This window comes from Petaurus breviceps, unplaced genomic scaffold (genome assembly GCF_028583685.1).
Source record: "Petaurus breviceps papuanus isolate PSGF00001 unplaced genomic scaffold, PetGlider_PUasm1.0 90686, whole genome shotgun sequence".
Lineage (NCBI taxonomy): Eukaryota > Metazoa > Chordata > Mammalia > Diprotodontia > Petauridae > Petaurus > Petaurus breviceps.
The window spans coordinates 1958052-1983941 of NW_027187309.1; the positions used below are offsets into that span (position 1 = coordinate 1958052).

The window sequence follows — 25890 nt, forward strand, 5'->3', positions numbered from 1 at the left end:
TTCCTTTTCCAGCTCATTGTATATCTGAGGAAACTTAGGCAAACAGGGTTAAATGACTTGCCCAGGTCACATAGCTAGTATCTAAGGACTGACTTGAACTAGGGACTCAAGATGAGTCTTCCTGATTCCAAGCCCAGTGCTCTATCCACAATGCTACCTAGCTGCCCCATGAAGTGCTCATTTGAGCATAATTTATTTATTCCTTTTGTATTATAAAGAAATCTTATTTTTTCATGGGAAAATATTGAAGGAAGCAAGAAAAAAGCTTGAAGGAAGTGAGAAAATATGAAAGATGTGAGGAGGAAAGAAGTAAGCATGCTCTAAATATCACAGCAACTTCACTCATATTACATATGAGAGTGCTAGGTTTTGTCTAAGGTTTAAAAAAAAATTTTTTTTTATTAATTTTGAATCTTGAATACTTCAACAAATATTTCTGCATTTCCACCACCCAAATAACATCTACTTAGCTCCAAAGTTGAAAGTCACTCTTTGCTAAGATGGTGAATACTAGCTGGAGCTAGTTTGTCTACGGCTCAAACTGGTATAGCTGCAGTAACCTTCTGAAACACAGATTTCTCTAGGGCTACAACCAAATACTGATTATCATTTAACTCTGAGTTTATTAAACACTTGCTAGGGCTTCCTGTACTTAACATTTAGGGCTCAGTAAGGAGAACTTAATCCTCTTTCTTCGTTAAAATCCTGCTTTAACAACATTGACAAAAGAGGAAAAAATACTTCATTCACGTCAAGCTATATCTAAAGAAGGTAAACTCATAACTACAGTGTGCAGAAATAGCATGGGCAGAACCAGAGGGGCATGAGGCTGAAAGTAGGCTTCTCTTTAGTGGAGATCCTCAGGTGAAGGTTGGCTGGCTTCTTGTCCAAGATCAGTTAATCAACCTATTAGCTAACAAGAATTTATTAAGAGGAGGAGGAGGAGGAAAAGAAGAAGGAGATGAATAAATAATCATCATCATCTCCGAGTATAAGAAGTTTATATTCTAGTCAGACCTCTGGAAACACCACACTTCTGAATGCCACTAAGATTAAAATGTAATTGGGAAATATTTAACAAAATAAATGAAATAAAACCTAGATAATGTTACATTTGAAAACTAAGTCAATATGGGGCCCACAGGGATCCTTACGTATGGTTTTGTGACACAGTATTAGAAAAGATGGCATATACTTATCTAAATAAGTAAATATAAATAATAAATAAAAAATTTACAAACTAAGTACATAAAAATTATAACATTCATTAAAATGACACATTATATAATTATATTGTAATACATATATAGAAAAAAAATGCAAAGTAGTAAAACACAAAGAGGAAAGACACGAGTATTAGGAGCCCTGGGGCTGGAGCAGGGAGGGAAAGTCATGCAAGATTTCATATACAACGTGGTGTCTTAGTAAAGGGGGATAAAGGGTATTGGAGACAGAAAGAAGAGGGAGTTCATATCAAATGGTCTCAATTTTCTCAGTAAAAATTTTAATTTTTTAAAGGAAAGAGAATAAATAATTTATACTTAAATTAGGACTTTACAGTATACAAAGCATTTTACATACACTAACTCATTTGTAAAATATGGATTATAATAGTACCTCCATCCCATTATTGTGAAGATCAAGTGAGATAATATTTATATAGCAATTTGCAAACCTTAAAGTACTATATAAATGTCATTATAATCATCATTATTATCATTATCATTATTGCTATAAAGCTGAGGTCCTTAACTGAAAGGATGAAGGAATGAGAGGTGTGGAAAGCTTGGGGAGAGGTTTAAAATAAATTCTGTGGATTGTGGGGCAGGGAGTGAAATAAAAAGAGAAAAAAAAAGATTGCTGCAATGAGGACCCAGCTGAGGCTAGAAAACACAAAATTTATAGTATAGTGTAGAAGTATATTAACACTAAACTTTTCTAGTTTTTCTAGAAATTTGAAGAAATAATATTTTTCTCATCTACAGAGACCCTATCCAATCTTATCCCTATAGGAAAGTGGGTGAGACAAAAGGCCTTTCTTAGGGAACTGGATTACAGGTAATAACCAAATCCTTGAACAAAAAATAACTCTTATTAGATAATTCCCTTTCCCAATCCTGAAATGACTGGGCTATTGACCCATCTCTTGAAGTGACTATAACCCACCCTTCCCCATTCAGAAAAGATAATACTGATTACAAGGAGGAAATATTTTTCAAGGTTTTTTTTTTGGGGGGGGGGAGGGGATGGATACTGAAGAATAGAACTGTGTAATGACTATTGGAGAGGGGGAAAAGGAATAAGAGTTTATTAAATGTCTACCATGTACCAGGCCCTGCGCTAAATGCTTTACAAATATTTTCTCTTTTGATCCTTAGAACAATCCCGTTGTAAGGGCTATTATTATTCCTATTTTATAGTTCAGGATACTGGAGCAGATGGATAATAAATAACTTGCCCAGGGTCACAGTTGGTATTATCTGAGGTCAGATTTGAATTCAGTTCTTTTGACTTCAGGCCCTGGACTCTCTATCCACTGAGTCACCTGTCTCTATTGTTCTAGAACAGTAACTCCAAACTGTATTTTAACATATTATGATCTTTTTTTGTTCAAGATTCCAATAAATATTACCTCAAATCATCTTCAGGTAAAGAACTATGTCTGAGGACCTGGACAGTCCTGGAAAGCCATCCCTCTCTCTAAGTAAGAAAAGACTTGGATATTAATGTTAAATTAAGTAAAATATGCCATACTGGTGCCAGACACAGAAGAATGGAATTTTTTTCCTTCAATAGAATGTTTGTGTGATTTCTTCTAGTTCTGTTTAGTAGTATGAGAATAGAATTGCAGTACGTAAAAGATGGGAGTAATCCATAGTTGAGTTTTGGCAAAGAATAAGTGACAATTGGACAAGGGGGCAAAGAATTCCATAAGAGAGGAAAGCGTTAATCTGGTTAACTGTAGAAAAGGAGGAAGGTAGAAAATATAGGCATAGAAAATAGGAAAATATAGAAAAAGAGGCAAATTAAACCAGAGGGCCTAGTACCAATCTCATTTCACCTAAACTAGAACATGGGATTTGAGAAGATTGAGGAAGTAGGTGGGAGGTTAAGGTTGTTGATGGAGTTTCTTTATTTATGTTGAAGTCCCTAATAAGGACAGGAATTGAGAAGAGGAAGACCACAACTCAGGTATTAAGCTCCTTGAAAAAAGAGAGAGAATAACCTGGTTGGGGGGGGGGGGAGAAGTAGGGGAGGGAGTGGTAATACAGACAGTAGTCACCATCATCTGTCTCGGTTAATGAGTGAACTTTAAAAGAGAAGTTACTGAGTGAGGACAGCAAATGCAGAGTTTGAAAGTGGTAGTTGAGATCTAAGAGTATTTCAATTCTGCTTCTTGGACCAGGATGTTTAGGGCTATGAGTGTACTACAGAGCATGCAAAATCCTCTTTTTGGCATTTAAAACTCTTCATATCCTACCCATTCCTCCCTTTCCATACTTCTTCCACTTTACTCCCCTCCCCATACTCTATGATCCAATTTCGGTCTTGCTGGGGAATTCTCTGCACCTCCTAGGAGATGAATACTTGTCAGCAGCAAAGACTGGATCAAAGATAGGAAGCCAAAATGAAAGATATATTAGCATACTAAAGAAACTTCTCTCCCTTTTAGCAAGTTAATATTTTAGGGTGCAGCTATAATTTAAAACCCACAGCCAATCAGCAGCATTTTGCAACAACTTAGAAAAGTAAAGTATTTTACAGGAGGAATAGAAGAAGAGGGAGTCTGTCAAGGGAGAGAGAAATGGGGAGTATTTGAAATTCATGTGGCAAGATTTCCATCAGAACAATAAAAAAGACAAAGGGGGAAGAGGCCAAATACTTTTATAGTTGTGAAAGAATTCATTTTAAGTAAAATTGCAAGTCTTATACAAGGATAGCAAGTACCTAGGACAATAGTAGGTGAGACCATATTCTTTACCACTTTCTTTAATAGGGGTTGGATAGAGTCTAATATTAGGCCACCAAGTGGCTAGGGAATTTTTACATTGTTAGTCCATTAAGTTGCCACAGAATAATTGTGGTTCCTTTTTTTCCTCACCCACACACATACCATTCAATTTCTAGTTTCAGTGTCTTTGTCTGGGCTGTCCCCCAGACAGATGAATTAGAATGTGGAAGGTTTTGTTGGGTCCTTTCAATCAACAGATCATTAATAAACATTTATTAAGTACCAACAAATGTGCCACTAACTGTGCAAAGTGGTGGGGATACAATAAGAGGCAGAAGACAGTCCTTGCCCTCAAGACGTTCACTATTATTGGGTTAGCGGAAGATAATATGCAAAATATATACAAAGCAAGCTAGGATGGGTAGGATAAGTAATAGGATAAACAAGAAATGATTTAATTAGAATTAAGATGAGTTGTAAAAGGCTAAAAGGTAAAAACTGGGATTTGAATTAAGACTTAAAGGAAGTTGGAGAAATGAGGAGACAGAGATGAGAAGGGAGAACATTGTAGGCATAGGGGACATCCAAAGAAAATGCTTAAGAGTGGGGTGTTAGTATTTTGAGCAGTGCTGATAGGCTTCAGCTCAAAAACTTCTCAACAAGAGAAACCCACAACCTTTCTTTGTAGCACATTTCTCTTTGGTTCAGCTCTAATTGTTGGAAAGTTTTTACTAACAAATTTAAATTCCCTTTAAAGAACTTCACCTGTAGCCCCTTCCAAGGGAGGGAAACAAATCTAAATTCCTCTTCCACAGGACTGCCCTACAAATGTTTTAATACAGCTTTTATGGCTACCCTTCTCCCTCCCCTTGCCAAACTTCTTTTACCCAGGCTAAATGTTCACAAAGCTCCTTCCCAACTCAGCTCTCATATACAAAAGCCTCTCAGTATTTCCTCTTCTACTTTTACAGGAACTGATCCCTTCCTAATACTACGGTCCTAAGTCTAGCTAAAATAAATATGACTAACCCTCCTCCAAAGTACATTTATCTAGGCTTCTCCTTCCACAAAAGAAATACATGCAAGAATCATCCAAAAAACTGAAATTATAGATGTGCCCACATTTTCTAAACTCAGCACCTTTAGTGTGCCCTTTGAAATACTGCTACTCTGAAGGTTAAAAAATTATAAAAAGGGTTAAATCCAAACACAGAAATTCAAAACATGGCATCTCTGGGTGTGGGGAAGACAAAAGGCCGAAATGTAGGACCTAGACCAATGGCAGAGGTTCAGTTGCCTAAATCTCTTTATAAAAAGAATGAGTGATAAAAACACTTTTGGGAGGGAAGCACCCTCCCAAATAGGTGGATGCTATGGTGAGTGGATTAAAGTATAATCTAATCTAAACAATAAATTAATTTTTTTTTATTAAGCTTTACTACCTTCAGAACTTGTGATAACAGAAACTTGTGATAAAGAAAGTCTTCCGGGAGAAGAAGAGATTTTAGCTAGGACTTGAATGGAACCTTGGAAGCAAAAAGGCAGAAATGAGTCTCAGGCACTTCCGAACAGTCAGTGAAAATGTTCTTTTGGAGATGGAATGTCTAGTTCAGGGTTGGAGAACCTTTGGCCTCAAGGAAAACCCTGGGGCCCCTAGGCCTTGAGGCCAAAGTTCCCCACCCCTGGTCTAATTTGAGTAACAGCTAGGAGGCCAGTGTCACTATATCATAGGGAATGGGGGTGGGGTGTGTGTGTGTGTGTGTGTGTGAGATTTTCCAGAAAAGGTTAAGATGTAAGAAGGCTGGAAAGCTGAGGGCTGGGGAGTGGGACAAGTTATGAAGGTCTTTGAACACCAGAGGATTTTGTATTTGATCCTGGAAGTGACAGACCTTAGATATCCTTTTTGACTAGGGGGGGCGGGGTGTGATATGTTCATACTTGTGCTTTTTGAATACCACTTTGACAGCTGAAAGAAGGATGGCATATAATGGGAAAGGACTCAAGTCCAGGAGACCAACCAGCAGGCTATGACAGTCCAGGTCTGAAGCAATGAGAACCTAGACCTAGGTGGTGGCAGTAACCAAGTAGAGAAGTGTTGCTATGGTAACATTAACAGCCCTTGGCAACAATTTGGATCTGGGAAGAGAGGTGAAGAGTGAGGAAATAGAGAATACCAAGGCTACTAGTCTGGATGACTAGAGGAATGGATGTTGATATTCTTGTTAGTCATAGGGAAATTTAGAAGTAGAGGGGGAGGGTTTGGGGGAAAAGATAATTTGTGTTGATGGCTTTAAGACATCTAGTTCAAATTGTCCCACGGACCAGAAAAATCCCAGAACTGTAACCAGATTTAGGCACTTCCCCATTTGGGCAGTCTAGGGCCTCAGCTGTAAGTTCCTATACCCCTTATTTACATATTTTATTTATTCCCATGGTTATTTGGGGGGGGGTATTAGTACACAATTCCTACATAACAACTTGCTGCGGTTAGTAATAAGGAATATGCAATTGGCTTGAGGTTCTCCTGTGTTGTAGAAGAAGCAACAAAAAAAAGGCTGTGGACCTGAGTTCATATCCTATTCCAACCATTACTAGCTTTGGTCAAATTATTCAAACTTTCTGGACTTCAGTTTAGTCAGTTGTAAAGTAGAAATGATAATTGCAATACTTACCCCACAGTGATGGTGTGAGAATCAGTCAAATAGCCCTAACGTACTTATTAAAACTTAATAAAATGCTGTATAAATTTCCATTATCAATAAAAGACTTCGTAAATTTTTTTTGGAGGCAGTATGGTATAGTGAAAAGCGCACTGAATTCCTAAGAGGACCTGTGTTCAACCTTCAGTTTTGCTATTTAATACCTTTATCGCTTTAAGCAAGTCACCTGGCCACTCTGGGACTCAGTTTCCTAATTTGAAAAATGAGGAGGATGGTCTGACCCTGTAGGTGATCTTTAAGGCCCCTTCCAACTCTAAATGTATGACCCCATAAACATTAACTATACAAATGGGAGCTATTACTATAGGTATACCTCAGCAATCTGGAGATGGGATAACGGGTGACGAGAACTTCAAACATAAATTCTAAAACCAAATAACCTCATAAATAAAAGCAATATTTTGTTTGATTAGGTCTTCCCTCCCCACCCACCAATCTTTTCTGAATAGGTTTTAAGCTGCTTGCAAAATAATTCCTCTTACTGCCCCTCCCCCCAATGTCTCTTATCAACGGGTGATGTGAATGAAGCATTCACTTTAAAAAAAAAAAAAGGTTCATGTTGCAGAAAAAAGCTCATACACATCAAATAATACTGTTGTTGTGCAGTCGTGCCCGGCACTTACAGGAGTGGTTTGCCATTTCTTTCTCCAGCGATGAGGAAGCTAAGGTAAACAGGGTCAAGTGACTTGCCCAGGGTCACAGAGCTAGTGTCTGCAGCCGCCTTTGAACTCAGGATAAATTAGACTCGCTGCTAATCCCAGGGCTCGGCGACTGCGCCACCTAGCGGGCCTAGCTCCTAATAGCAGATTTGCCGCTGACACCTGTGTGACTTCTCTGGGCCTTCTTCTGTGTGACGTCCTGCTCTGTAAAATGAGGGGGTTCGGGGACAGCGTGCTGGATTTGGCTTCACAGGCCACAGCTCCAGAGCTGGGAGGGACCGCGTGGGCCATCCCGTCCAACCTCTTCATCCCAGGACCTGGGCTTTAACCCGGCCTTTGCCACTTTACAAAACTATGTGATCCTCAGGCAAATCGTTTCAATTCCCCGGGTCTCACTTTCCTTTTTAGTAAAATTAGGGGACTAAGGTGTTAGATTTCTAAGGTTCCTTCTACTTCCACAACTATTATCCAATGAGGTCAAAGGTCGCTTCCAGTCTAGGCTGAACTCTACATTTGCGTCCTCAACTTTCCTCCCTGGGTCTCTCTTCCTCTTGACCACTTGGTACAGCCCAGCTCCTCCCTCCGTCCTCCCCCCAGCCCCAGGCAGGAATGGCCGGGGCTGGGTTGGCCCGGACGTCACGTGGGTGGGGCTCGCTCACGAGGGTCTGAGTCTCCGTGGCTCCTCCCTCGTCTCACGCCCCCGAGCCGGGACTGCTGCGTAGGCGCGTCCTGGGAGACTGGCGTTACCGCAGGGCCCCCCCGGGGATCCCCGTGATCTTGCAAGTTTGGATTCGGGTGCAGGTGCTGACTTTGGTAGCTAAGAGCCAAGCGAAGGGGCCCCGAAGGGTTACAGAGAACTGAGGCCTGTGGATCTGTGTGAGTAACCCCCGAAAACAGTGGCGGGCGGGGGAGGGGGGAGGTGACAGAGACCGCGCAGAGAGCTTAGGTCTTGAAGGAGACGGGCAGGTGCGGGTGGCGCGGCCACCGCACCTGAAGCACAGCAGGCCGCGGGGCTTCTGCCTCAGACTCGGTCCTCTTTTGGAGGAGACAGTGGTCATCCGCCCCCCCCCCCCGATCTCGCTCCCGCGGGATGCGTAGAGGCGCCTCTTAGGAGTACGTCCTCCCTCCCGTCCTGCCTGGAGCGTGCCCCCGAAGCCATTAAGTGCCCGGCCGGTGGAAAGAGCATGATCCCCATTTATACCCCCTCATTTGGTCCCCCTGTGTGGGATCACAAACCAGTTTTCCTGCGTCTCTAAAGTGAATGGGTTACATTAGATCTCTAGTGTACCTGATCTTATCTATTCTATGATTCTGTATACAACATCTACTCCTTCCCACCCCGGACCTTGGAATGAAATTTTCTTGCCCAGGAGGGTATTGTAAATGAGAATAATCTTCGATTTGGTGGGATGGGGTGACAATTTTGGTTCCTAGGTTCATATCTACACAGTCAGCTGCTTTGTGGGCTGTGGGAAAGGGCGAGCAGAAAACCCTGCCAGTGTCTGAAAGTTTGAAGCTCTCATTAGTTGATATGTTCATTTGGAACTTCCAAAATGGAGGGAAAGGGTGCTGGATTTATAGCCAGGAATTGGGATAATAAAAATCCACCGTCAGTTTTGCCACTTAATACTTTTGAGCTTGGACAAGATACTCCTTTTCCAAGCCTCAGTTTCCTTAAAATCAACGTGATCTGAGGCTCTTTCGGCTTTTATTCTAATACAGTTTGACAAAAAGCACCCTACTATGTGTAAAGCCCAGTGACATATGTAGTATAGTAAAGACGAAAGAATGACCCAGGTCTTACCTTTATTCTACATAGATTCTACTTCTTAGGGAAATGATCCATACATACATATACAGATGTATTGGAAGCAAAGAGGAGACCCATGCATCAGGTCTGGGAAAATTTGAAGTTCATTGCTTTCTCCCAAATATGGGACAAAAGGAAAAGTTCCCTATTTCTATCTACTTCGAGAGTAAACCTTAAGCCCTTTTCTTCAGAAGAGGATGATTCTTGAAGGCTATGCCAGTGAAGCACAATATTTGGCCACAGTTAGAGAAGGCCTTGAATATCAGATCAGTGGCATTCTCTGAGGAGCAGCCTAAGGTCAGAAAAGTACATGAACAAAAAAGTTTCCCACTTTAGGATAGTAGATTTTGTTCTGGAGAGGGAAAGCTAGAGATGATCAAATCCAGATCTTTAATTTACAGATGAGGAAACCAAAGCACCCAGCAACATGAAATAACTTGCCTAAGATCCTACAGCTAGGGAAAGAACTGGGATTTGAATCACAGGCCTCATGACTCCAAAATCAGTAAAGGAGGGGTTGCCCTGTACTACACTACTTTTCATGTCATGAATCATTTAAGTATGGGGCCAAAGTCAAATCATTTCCTGGGAATTAACAGTGATTTGTCAAGAAACCTGTTTTCAACCTTGGTGCTAGAGAGAGCCCTGACCTGGCAATCAGTCGACTGGATTCTAGTCCTAGCCATGCAGCTTATTTCATGTGTGATGTAGGCACTTCATAGGATTATAGATTCAGAGCTGAAGGGAACTTGTCAGTTATACATATCTTATAATGCCAGGGAATGTGTTATGCCCTGGGGACCCAAAAACCAAACTGAAATAGCCCTTATCTTTGAGAAGCTTGCATTCCATAGAGGTAAGCAACATGTACAGGTAAATAATGCATGAAGTTATTATTTGTAATTTGAAGAGTATCAAAAGGACATGACATTTGAGCTTTATTTGAAAGGAGGCACTGAGGAGGGAATATATATCATGCTGGATTTGACAGATTAGGGAACTGTGACCTAGAGAAGTAAACATGCCTAAGGTCATGCAGGCAATAAATGGAACATAAAAGTAGGTCTTTTGACTTAAGTATATATTTGCTTCATCTCTTTGGGTTTGAGTAGGTCATAGAAGGGCAGAGACAGAAAGAGTCTTTGATCCATCTATAGTAGAGATGAGGAAACAGTCTCGGAGAAGTGAAGTGGTTTTCTCAAAAACATATTTAGTCTGGTTAAGAGAATATTATATAAAGAAAAATGTATTTAGGGTCAGAAGACCTGGATTTAAATCCCAGTGCCAACACTCACTTAGTTGTGTACCCAAGGACAAGTCACTTAACCTCTTCCAGGCTCACTTTCTTTACCTGTAAAATGAGATGAGTGGCAGTCTGGGATAGTAGATAGAAGTCTGGCCTTGGTTTTAAATTTTGCTCCTGACACATTGACTGTGGACAAGTCCCTTAACCACTCAATGTTCTAGGCAACTCTCCAAGACTATAAAAGTTGCAGAGAAGATGCAGATTTCTTCTATATTAGGAGTTTCTTCATTCACTAGTTCCTCTGCAACTGAAACCAAAAGGATAGTCCCTTGTTCCATATCCCTAATGTAATAAACACTTTGTGTATCAGACTGTTTTCCATCTTGATAGAATACCACTCATGCAGTACCTAGCACATAGCAGGTGCTTAATAAATGCTTGCTGTGAATGAATAATGATGAATAATAATTTGTAATCCGATATTTTAATCTTTTCATATAAATCACCAGACTATATTAAGCACCATGCTAAGGTGGGCAGGTATGTGGTCCAGTGGACAGATAGAGCACTAGACTTGGAATCAGAAAGACTCAGTCTTCCCGAGTTAAATTGTGCCCTCAGACACTTAATTAGCTTAATTAAATTAGTCATTTAACTCTGTTTGCTTCTTCCTTTTTGTAAAGGAGAAGGAAATGGCAAGTCACTCCAATATCTTTGTCAAGAAAACCCCAAAATGAGGTTGTAGAGAAGCGGACACTACTGAAATGCATGTACTACAACAACAATCCTGGGCATTGGGGATACAGAAAGACAAATGGAAATTGTCCCTGCCCTTAGATAGATTATAATAATGTACATAATAGCCTTGTGAGGAAAGTAGGGCAGGAAGTAGTCTACCCATTTTACAGATGGAGAAGCTAAAGATACAGCTCGTGTCTTAAATGGGATTGAACTCAGATTAGCCTCAAGACTAGAGCACTTTATACTACTGTATTGCTTTAGCACATTTCAGGGAGCCAGTCACCCTAGGCAAACCTCCTTTAAACTTGAACTACACTCAGGAAGTGATAAGAGTTTAATAAATCCATATCTGGAGAGCCATGCTTGTAATAGGTAAGTGTTCTTGACAGATACTTAACATGGACTTTCTAAACTTTTTTATAAGTTAATTTTCAAGTGTGTCTTAAGATTTCTAAGAATACTAGAGGTGATATAGTATGAATGACTTAATCTCTTTCAGGTGATGAAGTGACTGACCTTTCCTTCCTGGCATTTGGGGAGAAAAAGTCCTGTGTGTTTGGGGTTAAAATATTGAAGTCAAAATCTAGGGCTAGAAAGAGGATTGTAAAAAGATGCAGGTACTCTTATTTTTTTCCTTACTGCAGACATTAAACTGTTAAACAGATTTAAAAAATCATCAGATTTTAGAGCTAGAAAGGACGCTTGAAATTGATGAAGATATGGACACTCGATCACTCCTTTTTCACCAATGATCAGCCAATCAATCAATAATATTAATTAAGCACCTACTATATTGCAAGTATTATGCTAAGTGTTGATGATCAGAGAACTGTCTTTGAATCTAAAATGTCTGCTTTTAAATGACTTATTGCAATTTTCACTAGACCCCCATAGGCTAGGTCTCCTATTAGCCATAAAAGAAACTTCAAGCGAATTTGAACTATATAGTCACAGAATTCCCTTCTCATCACTGTCTGCTATCATTCCATCTCTCTCTATTCCTCACCCTTCTTCCTTTACCTAAAACTCACCCTTATGTCCTCCAACCTTTCCAGCCCTTAGTGGTTGTTAATGGGCAGCTAGATGGCACAGTGGATGGCATGCCTGTCCTAAATCAAGAAGACTTATCTTCCTGAGTTCTAATCTGGCCTCAGATACTAATTGTAACCTTGGGCAAGTCCTTTAACCCTTTTTGCCTCAGTTCCTCATCTGTAAAATGAGCTAGAGGAGGAACTGGCAAACCACTTCAGTATCTTTGCCAAGAAAACCCCAAATGGGGTCACAAAGAGTCAGACACAACAGAACAAGTTGTAACCTCTGCTTCTGACCTCATTTTCCTCCCTTCTGGATCATTCCCCCTATATTTCTTCTCTTCTTAGAAAGCCATTCATTATAACAATTTTTAAAAAATAAGGGGAGGGGGAAGTTAAGCAAATCAAATCTGACATTATAGGTAGTGTTTATAGCTCTTTGTGGTGTGGTCAAGTTTGGTCTTTGTAATTTTACAACATTAATTTTTAGTTTTTGTAGTTGATCTTTCCATTTACATTTTGGTATTGTGTATATTTATCGATTAACTTAAAATCATACACTTACTCATCAGTCATTCTGTAAAAAATATCTGCTGTGATCATTGTACAAGGGCCTAAGAATATAAGAATTAAAAGGGAAAAAAAAATCCCTCAAGCTTCTTACTGGGGAGAAATACATAGGAAGTTTAAATGCAAAATTTTTCAAAAAACAATTTCTAGACAGAGAACACTAACAATTGGGAGACGGAAATCTGAATAGATTATAGGTTGAGGAGCTCAATTTGAGCTTTGAAGGAAGCTGGAGATTCTGAGGTACAGGTAAGGAAGAGAAATACATTCCAGGCATGGGGATGAGTCTTTACAAAGAATTAGAGAAGGGAGAAAATCATGAAGATTATTTTGACTAATTGACCCTTGATATTTTAAAACATACAACCAAGTGCTTTTGGAAAATGGAAGGAAGACTTTCCACCAGAGTCAAAGTGGGTATATTGAAAGAACACTAAACTGAGACACAGGAGTCACAGAGTCAATTCCTGGCTCTGTCACTACCGCAGTGGGTGACTTTAGCCAATAAAGTAAACATTTATTAAGTACTTATTTGGGCAAAACCTTTTGCTAGGGGCTGGGAGACATACAAAGTATAAATAAGTCAGCCTAGTGTAGGAAAATAGTTTCCTATTGTTTTGAGTGTAAATTTTGTTTGGTTAAGACCTGATTCTGTCAGGGCCCTAGATGCGTGGCAATAACTTATCTTTAATTTACACCCTCAGAGCCTTGCCTAGGACTCTGAGAAATTTTGATAGTCTCTGTATGGATCAAAGGCAGTGTGGAATGCTTCCTGACTGTAAGACTTGCCCTGATTTTACTTGAGTGTGAGGACCCCTTTTTAAAGTCAAAAAATTCCAGAAACTTCCTCCTTCTCTCTCTCTCTCTCTCTCTCTCTCTCTCTCTCTCTCCCTCTCCCTCCCTCTCCCTCTCTCTCCCTCTCCTTCTGTCTCTGTGCTACTTTACTTGCTAGTAAATTGTACTCTTACTAATCTTTGAGAACATACAGAAAGACAAAAAGTTTTTGTGGATTGTCTATTTTATTAATCACAACAGCATTTACTTATATCTGAAAAATAGTGATATATATATATATATATAAATACATACACATGTACACATATACATACATGCATGCATATATATGGAAGAAATTATTCAGTTTCCGGAAGGTGTAGGTGCTTATTGAGTGTGAGATTTCATTAGGCTTTTGGGTTGTTTTGCAGTTTTAAGAGACTGGATTTGTGGTTGAAGGAATGAAAGTTTCCATTTTAGACCTACTTCCACTTTGAACTTGTGTAGTATTTAGATTTCAGCTACAGCACATGCAGGAAAGCCACTTTGACCAACATGTTGTGGGAAAGGCATCAAGTACTTCTCAGCTTTATCAGGTAATAGACAGTTCTGGGTACTAAGAAGGAACAGAGCTAGACGTTAGCCAGATGCTTCTGTGGGAAGATGAGTTTTAAAGAATTGTCACATGAAAGTTCTATTAAGCTGTAATTTTCTTTTGATACCCACTGGGAGTTCAGCATTATCAACACTCAAAAATATTTCTAATCCAGTCCTATTTTGACTCTGTAGTGGGGGTAGGTAGTTACTTAGATGTATTTGGAGACTTTGCAAGTGTTCCTTTTTCACTTCTTACTGTGGTAGTGTCATTTCAGATGTAATTGAAAAATCTTTAAGATACAAAAATTATTCCTAGTTCAATTGATTTAATCAGTGAAACTATAGGCCTAATTTATTTTATTATCCTGAACTTAAATTTATTTATAACCTTTCCCTAAGAACTTAGTTTTAATTGGTTTAAGAGACTGGAAATATAAGTGTACCAATCTAATTAACTAGGAAAACACAAAGGGTTCCCAGAGAGAGAGGTATTGTAGTAGTAAATCACAAGGGTGCTAAATGGTGTTATTAGAGTGTTAACATATACTTTTCAGTAATAATTTTAGTGTTGATTGGATTAAAAGGTAGAGATAGCAAGGTGACACAGTAAATACAGAGGGATGAACCTAGAGTTAGTAATTTTTGTGGTTCAGTCATTTTTGGTAGTGTCCAATTCTTTGTGACCCCATTTGGGATTTTCTTGGCAAAGTGGTTTGCCGGGCGGTTTGGAGTAGTTTTCTATTTCCTTCTCCACTTCATTTTACAGAGGAGGAACTAGGGGAGAAAGGGTTATATGACTTATCACACAGTAAGTATCTGAGATCAAATTTGAACTCAAGTCTGGATCTTGACTCCAGGCCAGGTGCTATGTCCACTGTGCCACCTAGTTGCTGAACCTTAAGTCAGGTGATATGAAAATGGAGTCTGTGAACTTTTAAAAAATATTTTAACTATTATTTCAGCATAATTGTTCTATAATTCTGTGTATTTTATACATTTAAAAATATCTTAAGAAAAGCATCCATGGGATTCACTAGATTGCCAGCTACTTTCTCCGGAGTTATCAGTGATCTTTTAATTACTGAGTCTAATATACTTTTCTGAAATCTTCATCTTCCTTGACCTCTTTAGGCTTTGATACTGTCAATTACCCTCTTCTCCTTGATACTTAAGTTTTCCTGAGTACTATACTTTTCCTTGTTCTTTGTCTCAATCTCCTTTTCTGGATCTTCATCCTTTTCATCATATCCATTAATTTTGGTTGTATCCCAAGGTTTGTTGTTGACGCTTTGCTCCCTCTATGCTGTTTTTCTTGTTGATCTCATTATGGATTCAAGCATTATCTCTTTATCAATGATGCTCCAGTCTATCCAACCCTAAGCTCTCTTGACTTCCATTCTCTTGTTTCCAGCTGCCTTTGGACATCTTGAACAGAATGTCACATAGACTTCTTAAAACTCAACATCTCCAAAACTAAACTTATTTCCCCTCAAACTCTCACCTCTTTCACATTTTTACTTAACACTGTCTCGACATCAGCATCCTTGGAGTTACTGAGGATGGCCTCCTAGGTGTCGTCCTCCACTCCTTACTGGCACCCCACTTCTCAAACACATCCTACCTTCACAACATCTCACCTGAAACTGCTATCATCTTGGTGCAGATGGATTATGTCTATACTATTGCAGTTACCTCCTGTTTGGTTTTTCTGACTCCAGTCTCTCCCCTCTCTAGCCAACTACTAGAGGGCATTAAAACATAGCTCTTACTATGTCTCATACACAGACACGCACACACCTCTCTGCTGCTCCCTATTCCTTGGTAAGTTCCAATGGCTCCCTGTTATGTCCAGGATCAAATATAAAATCCTGTTTGGCTTTTAAAACCCTTATCACCCCTTCCCCATTCACCCTTTCCAAACTTCTTATACTTTACTTCCCTCCACGTATTCTACTCTCCAGAGACACTGGCTTCCTTGCTGGAACAAGATGCTTCACTCCAGACTCAATGCATTTTCATTGGCTAGCCTCCATGCCCAGAATGCTCTCCCACATCCCTGCTTTTTGGCTGTCTGGATTATTTTAAAACTCATTCCCACCTTCCGGAAACCTTTCCTTATTCCTTTAATTTTAGTGCCTTCCCTTTGAGACTGTTCCCAATTATTTTGCATATTTCTTTTTGGTGCATAGATGTTAACATGTTTTCTTCCCCCATTAAACTTCCCCCATGAAAAAATGAGCTCCTTGAGAGCAGGAACTATTTTTTGTTTTTTGTGTTTTTTTTAATATTAGAGACAGCTAGGTGGTACAAGGGACAGAGTCCAGGACTTGGAGTCAGGAAAGTCTGAGTTCAGTTCTCCCTCAGACACTTAATAGCTGTGTAATCCTGGACAAGTTAGCCTTTTAGCCTTAGTTTCCTTATCTCTAAAATAGGGATAGGATAGTACCTACATCACAGGGTTGTGAGGATAAAATGAGAACATATATTACTTTGCAAACCTTAAAGTAAAAATGCTAGCTGTTATTATTGTTGTATTCCCATGCTTTGCACAATGCCTGGCATATCATAAGCAAATGCTTATTTCCTTCGTTATTTCTTTTACCAGCCCTTGCCAGAGGTTCATAAAATTATAGAAAGAACTTCAAAGAGTTTGAGTGAATTTAGTAGTAAGCTCCTTGATATCAAGAATTCTATGATTTCTATATTTTTTTATCTTCAACATTTAATGCCTATTGATTTATTGGACCTTAGATAGGAGACCATGTAGTCCAACTTGGTTAGATTTAAAATGAACTCGCCTATTTAAGAACATGATTTTACATTCCTTATTTTTCCTTTTATAAAATGCCTATGGTATTTTAATGCCATAGGGAAACACAGTAGTTCTGTGTTCCAGATTCTGCTTGGTCCATATTAGTGAATTATCTTTTCTTTTTTCAGCTTAAAGAGAGACACATGAGGATCCCGGAAGCCAGAAAAGGAGGCATTGGCACTGGACCAAAAAGTGGTTGAACTATATAAGACACTGCTAAAATTTAAAGTAGAAAAATGAATCTTGAAAGTGACAGTACAGCATCTAGAAGCATTTTTGACATGGACTATGCTTCATGGAAAATCCGCTTAACACTAGTAGTGGCCAGTTTTTTCTTCTACCTGGGTGTCTTTGTGGTCTGCCATCAGCTCTCTTCCTGTCTTAATGCCACCTATAGATCTCTGGTAGCTAAGGAGAAGGTCTTCTGGAATCTTGCTGCCACCCGAGCAGTTTTTGGAGTTCAAAGCTCCATTGCTGGTCTATGGGCTTTGCTTGTGGACCCTGAGCTTTCTGCTGATAAAGCATATTCACAGCAGAATTGGTGCTGGTTTAATATTGCAACTGCAACTGGCTTCTTTTTCTTTGAAAATGCTGCTGTTCATGTGTCAAATTTGGTTTTCTGGACATTTGACATGTTCTTAGTAGTCCATCATCTTTTTGCCTTCCTTGGATTTCTCGGGTTAGTGATCAATCTCAAAGCTGGCCACTATCTAGCCATGACAACCCTGCTACTGGAGATGAGCACCCCTTTTACCTGCATCTCCTGGATGCTTTTAAAGGTAAGTGCTTCTTGTTGAAGGCATTCTACTTATTATGCTACCTAGGGGTGTCAGGACAGGGTAAAGGGCATAGCAAGAATATTTAAAGAGAAAAAATTGCCATTTATGTAGCCTTTTAAGGTTACTACAATAACAATTATAACCCATCAGTATAACAGTACTACCAGTATTGTTAGCCCCATCCTTTAAATGAGGAAACTGAGACTCAGAGAGAATAAGTTCCTTCATGGAACTACATTTGGAGTCAGGTCCTGAGTTTGTCCTGGCCCTGATACTTCCTAAGTGTGTGACATTGGAATAGTCACATCACTTCTCTGAGTCTTATCTGTAAAGTGAGGCCTGCCATGAGAATCACTTTATAAAGCTTCAAATCCTATGCAGATTGTAATACAGTGCTCTCATTGTGGCTTAGAATTTAGGCTCCTCAGGGGAATAGTGTACTTAGCAGTGTGTTCATTTCTGTTTGATTCGTTTTATTTACTTTTATACCAAAATCCGATTAGAGGAGCAACCCCAAATGAAAAGACTAGGAAAGTAGAAACCAACAAAATTGTTGTAATAGAAAGAACACTAACCTCTAAATTAAGATGTGAGTTCAAATCCAATTTAACTACTTTACTGCATCTGTTACCTTGGGCATCTTGTATCTCTAAGCCACAGTTTCCTCATCTGTAAAGTGAAAGGATTATATTAGATTTTCTTTATTTTCTTCCAGCTCTAAAAATCTATAAAACTTGTCATCATGAAATAATTTAATACTTATTTTAAAAAGCTCTTGAAAATACTGGGCATAGACTTACAGAATCTGTATGTCTCTTCCAGCTCTAAATCTGTGTCTCTATAAAATCTTCTATTTGAGACCCCCCAAACCACTCTCTCTCTCTCTCTCTCTCTCTCTCTCTCTCTCTCTCTCTCTCTCACACACACACACACACACACACACACACACACACACACACACACACTCTCTGTCTCTCCCTTTTTTTTTTTGCTATTTGGAGGGCAATTGGGGTTAAGTAACTTGCCCAATGTCACACGGCTAGGTGTGTGTGTGTGTGTGTGTGTGTGTGCGCGTGCGTGTGCTAAGTGTCTGAGGCCGGATGCAAACTCAGGTCCTCCTGACTCCAGGGCTGGCGCTCTACTCACTGTGCCACCTAGCCGCCCCTGCACACTCCCTTATTGAAATGAAACAATTTCTGTCATTTTGCATGATAAAGTTCATTAATTTTTATTAGCTGATTCAGTACTTTAGTTTGACCATCTTGCCTGTTGTCTGCTTATAATAGAATTCTTAATGCCTCATAAAAAAGAAGTTATGGTTTAAAAATTAATCTTAATTGTTTCTACATTTGTTATAATGTTATTTTTGATTGTTGTAAAAATGGAAAAGACTTCTTGAGAGTTCTTCTCATCCAACCCCCTCCTTTTACAGGCAAGGAAATGGGGAAGTTAAGTGATTTGCCCAAGGAAGCATCATTGGTGCAGGTCACAGATTATCACCTTTAGGGGCTATCCAATCCAGTCCAATCCATAGATAAAAGGAATTCTTACTAAATTCTAACTTGGCAAATGATTGTCCAGCCCTTTGCTTGAAGACCTCCTGGGAGGAAACCATCAACCTTTAGGAAACCCATTCAGCTTTTGGAAAGCCCTAATTGTCAGGAAGTTGTTCTCAACTTCAAGCCTAAGTTTACCTCTTTTCAATTTCTACCTGTTCCTCCTAGTTCTGCCCTGAAGCCTAATCCTTCCTCTACAAGACAGATAACCTGTTTCTCTTCAGCTTGAAGCTGGAAATACTGACAGAAAGGAAATAGTCCCTGACCTTTCATTTTGCCTTCTTAAATTTTAAACCAAACTTTCTTTATGTGTGTCTTTTAAGAACTTTGAAAAACATGTATACATTATTTTGTTTTGACATCCATACACTTTCTTAAACAGTATCCCTCCCACTCACCTACTTCCCTCCAAATGCCACAGAAAGTACAGTCCTTAAAAGAAGTTTCTTGTTGGCATTCTTGTCTTATAATTACTTGTTACTTTGTCTTTTTAATTCCGTTTGCTGCAGGTAGGGAGCTTTTGCTTATTGTATGTACTATGTACTTTTCCAGCCGCTTATGAAACTATCTTGTACTTTGTAGGTGTGTCGTGAATTCATAATAAGTTGAGAGCCTAACAAAATTATATTTGCTGCCTGCCTTTGGCTTGCTTGTCTCTTGTTAGTGACCATATCAATGGATTCTACCACAGAAGTAGGGGAGAGAGGATTTATTTCATTTGGATGCTTATTTGAAAGAAAGATAGGAAAAAGGCTAGAAATAATGCCAAAATGATACTTTTTAAAAAACCATCTCTGGTCCTTTGCCTTCATTACTATGGACCTCTCTGTAGTATCTCCCCCATGTATTCAAAACTTGAGTTTTCTGGTGTCAGTTTCGAAGCTTTCTTGCATCACTGGTTGCTTCAGGGCTTTGTGAAACCATCTTATGTCAATCAGTCCCTTTCCATCACTGGGATGATAGTTTTAAGAGATAGTAGAACCAAAAACTTCATTCTCCTAAAGGTTTCTGAATGACATGGTCAGAACCTGTAAATTAAGGAAAGTAATTTGACATGTAATATGAAGGATATATAAACATTTATAGAGAAACTTAAAACATCACCAGTGATGAAGTACTTTGAGTTTAGTTGGGCTCATGAGACACAAGCTGTCTTTTTTTGTATTTGTATCCCTGGTAACTAGCATGCTACCTTGCATGGTAGGCTTATCAAAACAGTGGAAAGCGTGTTGTATTTGGACTGGTAACTGTTTACTTATCTATATGACCTTGATCAAGACTTAACCTTTTGGCTTTAGTTCTTGAGATGATTAGACAAGATGACCACTGTTCCTTCTAGTTCTAAGAAGGTAATCTTTGAGAAGACAGGGTCATCTCTCCTTGCCACAGTGAAACACCAGAGGACTTTAATGGAAGCTCAGCCAGGGCTTTGTTATCTGAATAGCAAAACTACTTTATAAAAATTTTGTTCCTTACAGTCTAGTACCAGTGTTGCAGTATAGGTTCCCTCCACATTTTTATCAGCCTGAAGAGTCAGCATTAATTCCTTAATCCAGTCGTGCAAAGCCAGTAACAAAACTCAAAAATTCTAATTTTTCCTTGTAATCCTTGACTTTCTCTCTCATATATGCACACCCCCCCCCAAAAAAAAAATCTGGCCAGTTACCAAGTCTTGATTTTACCTACATGGTAGCCATTTTACATCCACACTCTCCTTCATTCATTTGGCCACTACTCTATTTGAGACCCTTATCCCCTTTCACCTATATTACTATAACAGCCTCTTAACTGAAGTCCATCTGCCTCCAACCTCTTTTCTCTATAAACCATACTTCGTATTACATGCCAAGTTATTTTCCTTAATTCTTAGGTTCTGACCATGCCATTCAGAAACCTTTATTTTGCATGTAAGATAAATTTCTTTATCATTTAAGAGCCTGTACAGTCTGGCTCTAACCTGTCCTTCAAGCCTTATTTCACATTTTCCCTCACCAAATGTAAAAAATACAGAGACAATCTAGTTCAACTAGACAATGGTTTTTTCTCTTGTCCTGCAAACTCCTGTCCTCTCTGCATGTGTACAAACTCCAACTCCTCCAGGACTCTTTCCTTGATGCATCCCCTGCTCTCCTTCCCATCTCCAGCACTGTGGAAGTGACCTCTCCTCAGATTTTCTTGGAGTACTTCATTTTTACCACCTTCTACTATGTTTCAAACTTATTAGTGTGCATATTATATTCCCTTTATTAAATGGCAAGTTTTCATCTCTCCATTACTGATATATATAGCATGTATGACATGGTACTTGGCAGGTCCTTAATAGATGTAAAATAGAATTAATTTTAAATCTATAGGGGAAAATGTGTTGACAGCATCTTAAAATAGTATCATTTTATTTTCTTCCCTTGCAGGCTGGCTGGGCTGATTCTCTGTTTTGGAAGGTAAACCAGTGGTTGATGATCCACATGTTTCATGGACGCATGTTTTTAACCTACCACATGTGGTGGGTATGTTTTCAGCACTGGGATGACCTACTCAACAGTCTGGCTCATCCACACCTTGCACTTTTCCTTGTTGGACTGGCCCTCCTTACATTAATTATTAACCCATACTGGACACACAAGAAAACTCAGCAGCTGCTCAATCCAGTGGATTGGAACTTTGCACATTCAGGACCAAAAAACAGTCAGTCTGTAAAAGTGAATGGCCAGACTCTTCAAAGGAAGAGGCAGTAATTTTTCCAGAACAACTAAGTGCCTGCTAAGAACTGGAAACTAAATGGGACACATACAATGTGAAAGTCTGAGAAAATTCTTTTAAAATGAGTAAGCAGTGGTAAATAGGTGTTTGTTTGGATTTTTGTATCTTCTTAGTGTTTTGAAGTAGCCATGAAGTATTTTGTTTTTTATTTTGTTTTTAAATCCCAGTTTGCTTTTATAAGTGGATTTTGCACCATAACAAGTTCTTTTGACTTCCAGGGTTCAATGTAGTAAATTTTACCCATGTTGTATTCATTAATTGTAGCATTAAGAAATATGGAGCATAGACCAAATTTAAAGTTACTGCATATATTTGTCTCTTCATATAAGGAACTCTCAAATTGTGGACTAACTTTAAGTCAGCATTAATTTTCTGTTCTTGTTTTCATACAGTAATGTGATTTGTAGCCCTGTTTAATATTATAGTTACATTTTTAAAGCCACATGTGTAACAGTGTCACCTAGTGGCAGAATGATACATGAACCAACTGATTCTCCGAGGTTCAAATGACAAACCGTGGAAATAATGGTCCATAAATGAAGGAATTTTGTGATGGAGTTGGAATTTCAAAGCAAATGTTTGAAAGGACTTCAGTGCATGTTAAGGGATGTGAAAAGTTGCTGATTCATATATTTTAGCTTTGAATTTGCACCCCAAAATAAGTTCTCATAGCGTCATAATAGTTCATATAAATGCGCTGTATAATGTTCTACAAGACACTGGAATAGTTAATTTGGTTTTTGGACAGGTATATTTCTTTAGGTGAATCCTCCAAATGAAGCCCAAATTGAGTAGTAATAATAATTAGCTGATGTTATAAATGAATTAACTTTCATATTTTTCTGCAAGATCTATCTACTCCTTTGATGTAGAATGATTTTATTTTTTATTTGGGTTAAATACTCAGTGATTACTTATTGGAAAATGAATGATGCTGCTGAAAGTAATTTCTCTGAGATGTTTGCTTGTTTTGTTTTGTTTTTAAGATTTTGATATCAAGGCTGCCTGTCAAAATAGTTCCTTAATTTCTAACAAGGCAATAGGCTAAAAGTACTAATCTACCGAGAGTTACTTCTGGCTTACAATTGTTTAAATGTCCATAGTACATTGGTACATAGGAACTGGATCTGTGATTTCATTCACCTAGTAAACTCTTTATTCGTACAGGTCAGCTCCTTCTCTGCAATTTATAATCTTAGAGAATAGTGCAGAACATTGAAGTCACCTCATCAATATGTCAGAAACAGGACTTGAACCGAGGTTTTTCTGGCTCTGAGACCAGCTCACTTCCATCGTGCCATACTGCCTCTTTTCCCTTATACTTTTTATTACTCAAATGATCTTTTAACAGCTAAATGTAATCTTGTAATATTTTTAGCCTTTATTTTCTTGCTGAATTATATTTATATATACTTCAAGTACTTCAGTAATCCATTATGTCAGCAGCAAAGTCCTTACACTGAGGCAGGTAGGTTGTACAGTGCATAACATGCTGGGCCTGAAGTCAGGTGTGATCCTGGGCAAGTCACTTAACTTCTGTCTGCCTCAGTTTTCTTGTCTATGAAATAGGGAAAATAATAGCACCTAGCTCCCAGGGTCATTGTGAGGATAATATATTCGTTAAGAAATTCATAAACCTTAACATGCTATATAAATATTACTAATAATTATTTGGTTAAAACAAACAACTAATTAGTCTTTTTTTTTTGCCTTTTGGAAGGCAATTGGGGTTAAGTAACTTGCCCAAAATTACACAGCTCATTTTTTTTGGGGTGTGTGTGTGTGTGTGTGTGTGTGTGTGTGTGTGTGTTAAGTGTCTGACGCCTGATCCGAACTCAGGTCCTCCTGACTCTGGGGCCGGCGCTTGTGCTTTACTCACTGCGCCACCTAGCCGCCCCCAACTAATTAGTCTTAATCCCTGTGAATCTTTGTGTTTCCAAATTTAGCTTAGTTGATCTTAAGGTGACAAAATAGTCTGCCACTGCCACAAATACAGCCTTTGCAGCATGTCCAGATGTGCCCAGAGCTGGTGTTCCACTAACATAGCCTTTGAAACCTTAGAGTCATCCCCATACTGAGCCAAGACATCAGAGGACCTTAATTAATGGAAGATGAATTGTTAGAAAATAAGTTTTAAAATAATTTTATATGTATTTTTCACTATTCAAAGAGTGAAACTGGTTCTGAACGCATCATCCCTGAGCTGCTTTTTAGCTATAAATCTCATTTATATTGTATTCATGGGGATTGTCTCAAGAACTCTTGACCACATTTTTCTACCTGTATTTGGTTGCATAACTATTCCTTTTGCCCAATTTCTTTTTAATATTTAAAAAATTAAAATCAAAGGAATTCATAATTATTAAATGTATGACTTCAGAAAGATTTCATTTTGTATAAAATCAGTTTTATTGAAAAGCACCTTTACAATGCTTGCATAATTAATAAGGTTAAGTGAGAGGATATCTTAAATAATTTCAACCTGTGGTATAATTACATGATTAAAATTGGGGTAGGAATATGCTAAATTTGTTTTTTAAACTGTTGCTTCAAACTCTGGAAGTCACTGGTGAAATTTTAGTTCAGGGTATATAAAACCTATTAATATCGGGGGTTTTTCTGAGTGATTTAAGGTTTTGAAATCTAGAGGTCATGTTAACACTATCAAAATACAGCTTAATAACTGCCTACTCCTCAAATGACTTGAATATTTTCTGTGCAATTTGTCCTTTACAGTCACTAATAGTATTAACTTTTCCTTCAAAAGCAGGAAAATGCGACTTGTATTTGCAGTACCAAAAAGTGGAATCCCAGTTCATATATGACAATAAATTAACCTAGCTATTTATCACTGAGTTTTAGTCGTGGATATTTTCTTTCTGAAAGATATAAAAATGTGATCAGCATTGTTGAATGACTACAAAATTCAGTTTGCTTTGCAGTTTTTAGCCTAATTTTTATTTGACTAAACACAACAAATGTGATTCTTTGAAGAACAGTAGCAAAAGTTGTGAGCAGAGAAATGCATAATATGAAAAGGACTGAATGGCTGGTAAGGGTACAGAATGTCAAGTAGGTAATACAGTTATTTCACTGATATCTCATAATAGGAACATCTTCAACACTTTGGGTGAACCCTCTGTGGTGAATCTACAGGACAGAGACAAGAATTACACAGGTATGAATGGATTGCAACCTGTATCATTAGAGGGAAGATTCAAGTTGATGAGATAACAGATAAACTAAATTTTTTTAACTTTTTTTTTTAGAATTTTAATATCTCACTTTTATTAGGAGGAAGGAATGTCACATCTCCAGATCACATCATCCTTTTTCCCTTTTGTTCCCTTCATATCCTGACAGTCTTGATTAATCAATCAGTAACCATTTATTATACACCTCTTGTGTGCCAGGCACTGTGCTAAGTGCTAGCACACAGTATACTATTGAAATGTAGAGGTACAAGGATAGAGACTCCGAAGGTATGCATTTGAACCCCACTTTTCATATTTACCACACTTGTGTCAATGGACAGGTCACTTAACCTAATGAAACTTATACTACTTACCCAGAGGACTGGAGACAAAGTGCTCTGTAGATCATAAAGTGCCTCAGAAATGTAAATAGTTATTAGTGTTAGACATAAAGTTCTTTTTTTTGGAGGGCAGTTGGGGTTAAGTGATTTGCCCAAGGTCACACAGCTAGTTTGTGTGTGTGTGTGTGTGTGTGTGTGTGTGTGTGTGTGCGTGGTGTCTGAGGCTGGATCTGAACCCAGGTCCTCCCGACTCCTTGGCTGGTGCAATATTTATTGTGCCACCTAGCCTCCCCCTAGACATAAAGTTTTATAAATTACGTGACTAGCCCATATTCCCATGCTGTAGCT

At 38.6% G+C, this 25890-nt stretch overlaps 1 protein-coding gene across 2 annotated transcripts; it reads left to right on the forward strand.

The window, feature by feature from the left end:
- The first annotated feature begins 7973 nt into the window (after positions 1–7973).
- On the forward strand, positions 7974–24862 carry CLN8 (CLN8 transmembrane ER and ERGIC protein). 2 transcript variants are annotated; one of them, XM_069065397.1, is made up of 4 exons: positions 7974–8207; positions 11628–11745; positions 17041–17691; positions 21659–24862. In XM_069065397.1, exons 3-4 carry the CDS (start codon positions 17149–17151, stop codon positions 21980–21982), a joined length of 867 nt encoding a protein of 288 aa, XP_068921498.1. In that variant the 5' UTR covers positions 7974–8207; positions 11628–11745; positions 17041–17148; the 3' UTR covers positions 21983–24862. The 2 variants fall into 2 exon arrangements, with proteins under 2 accessions (XP_068921498.1, XP_068921497.1); XM_069065396.1 differs by lacking the exon at positions 11628–11745.
- Positions 24863–25890: the final 1028 nt, after the last annotated feature.

Bases quoted from the DNA above. Each gene is read 5' to 3' on its own strand.
- CLN8 (XM_069065397.1), top strand. From the start codon at position 17,149: ATGAATCTTGAAAGTGACAGTACAGCATCTAGAAGCATTTTTGACATG. The intron at 17,692-21,658 runs GTAAGTGCTTCT...CTTCCCTTGCAG, and splicing joins TCTCCTGGATGCTTTTAAAG to GCTGGCTGGGCTGATTCTCT.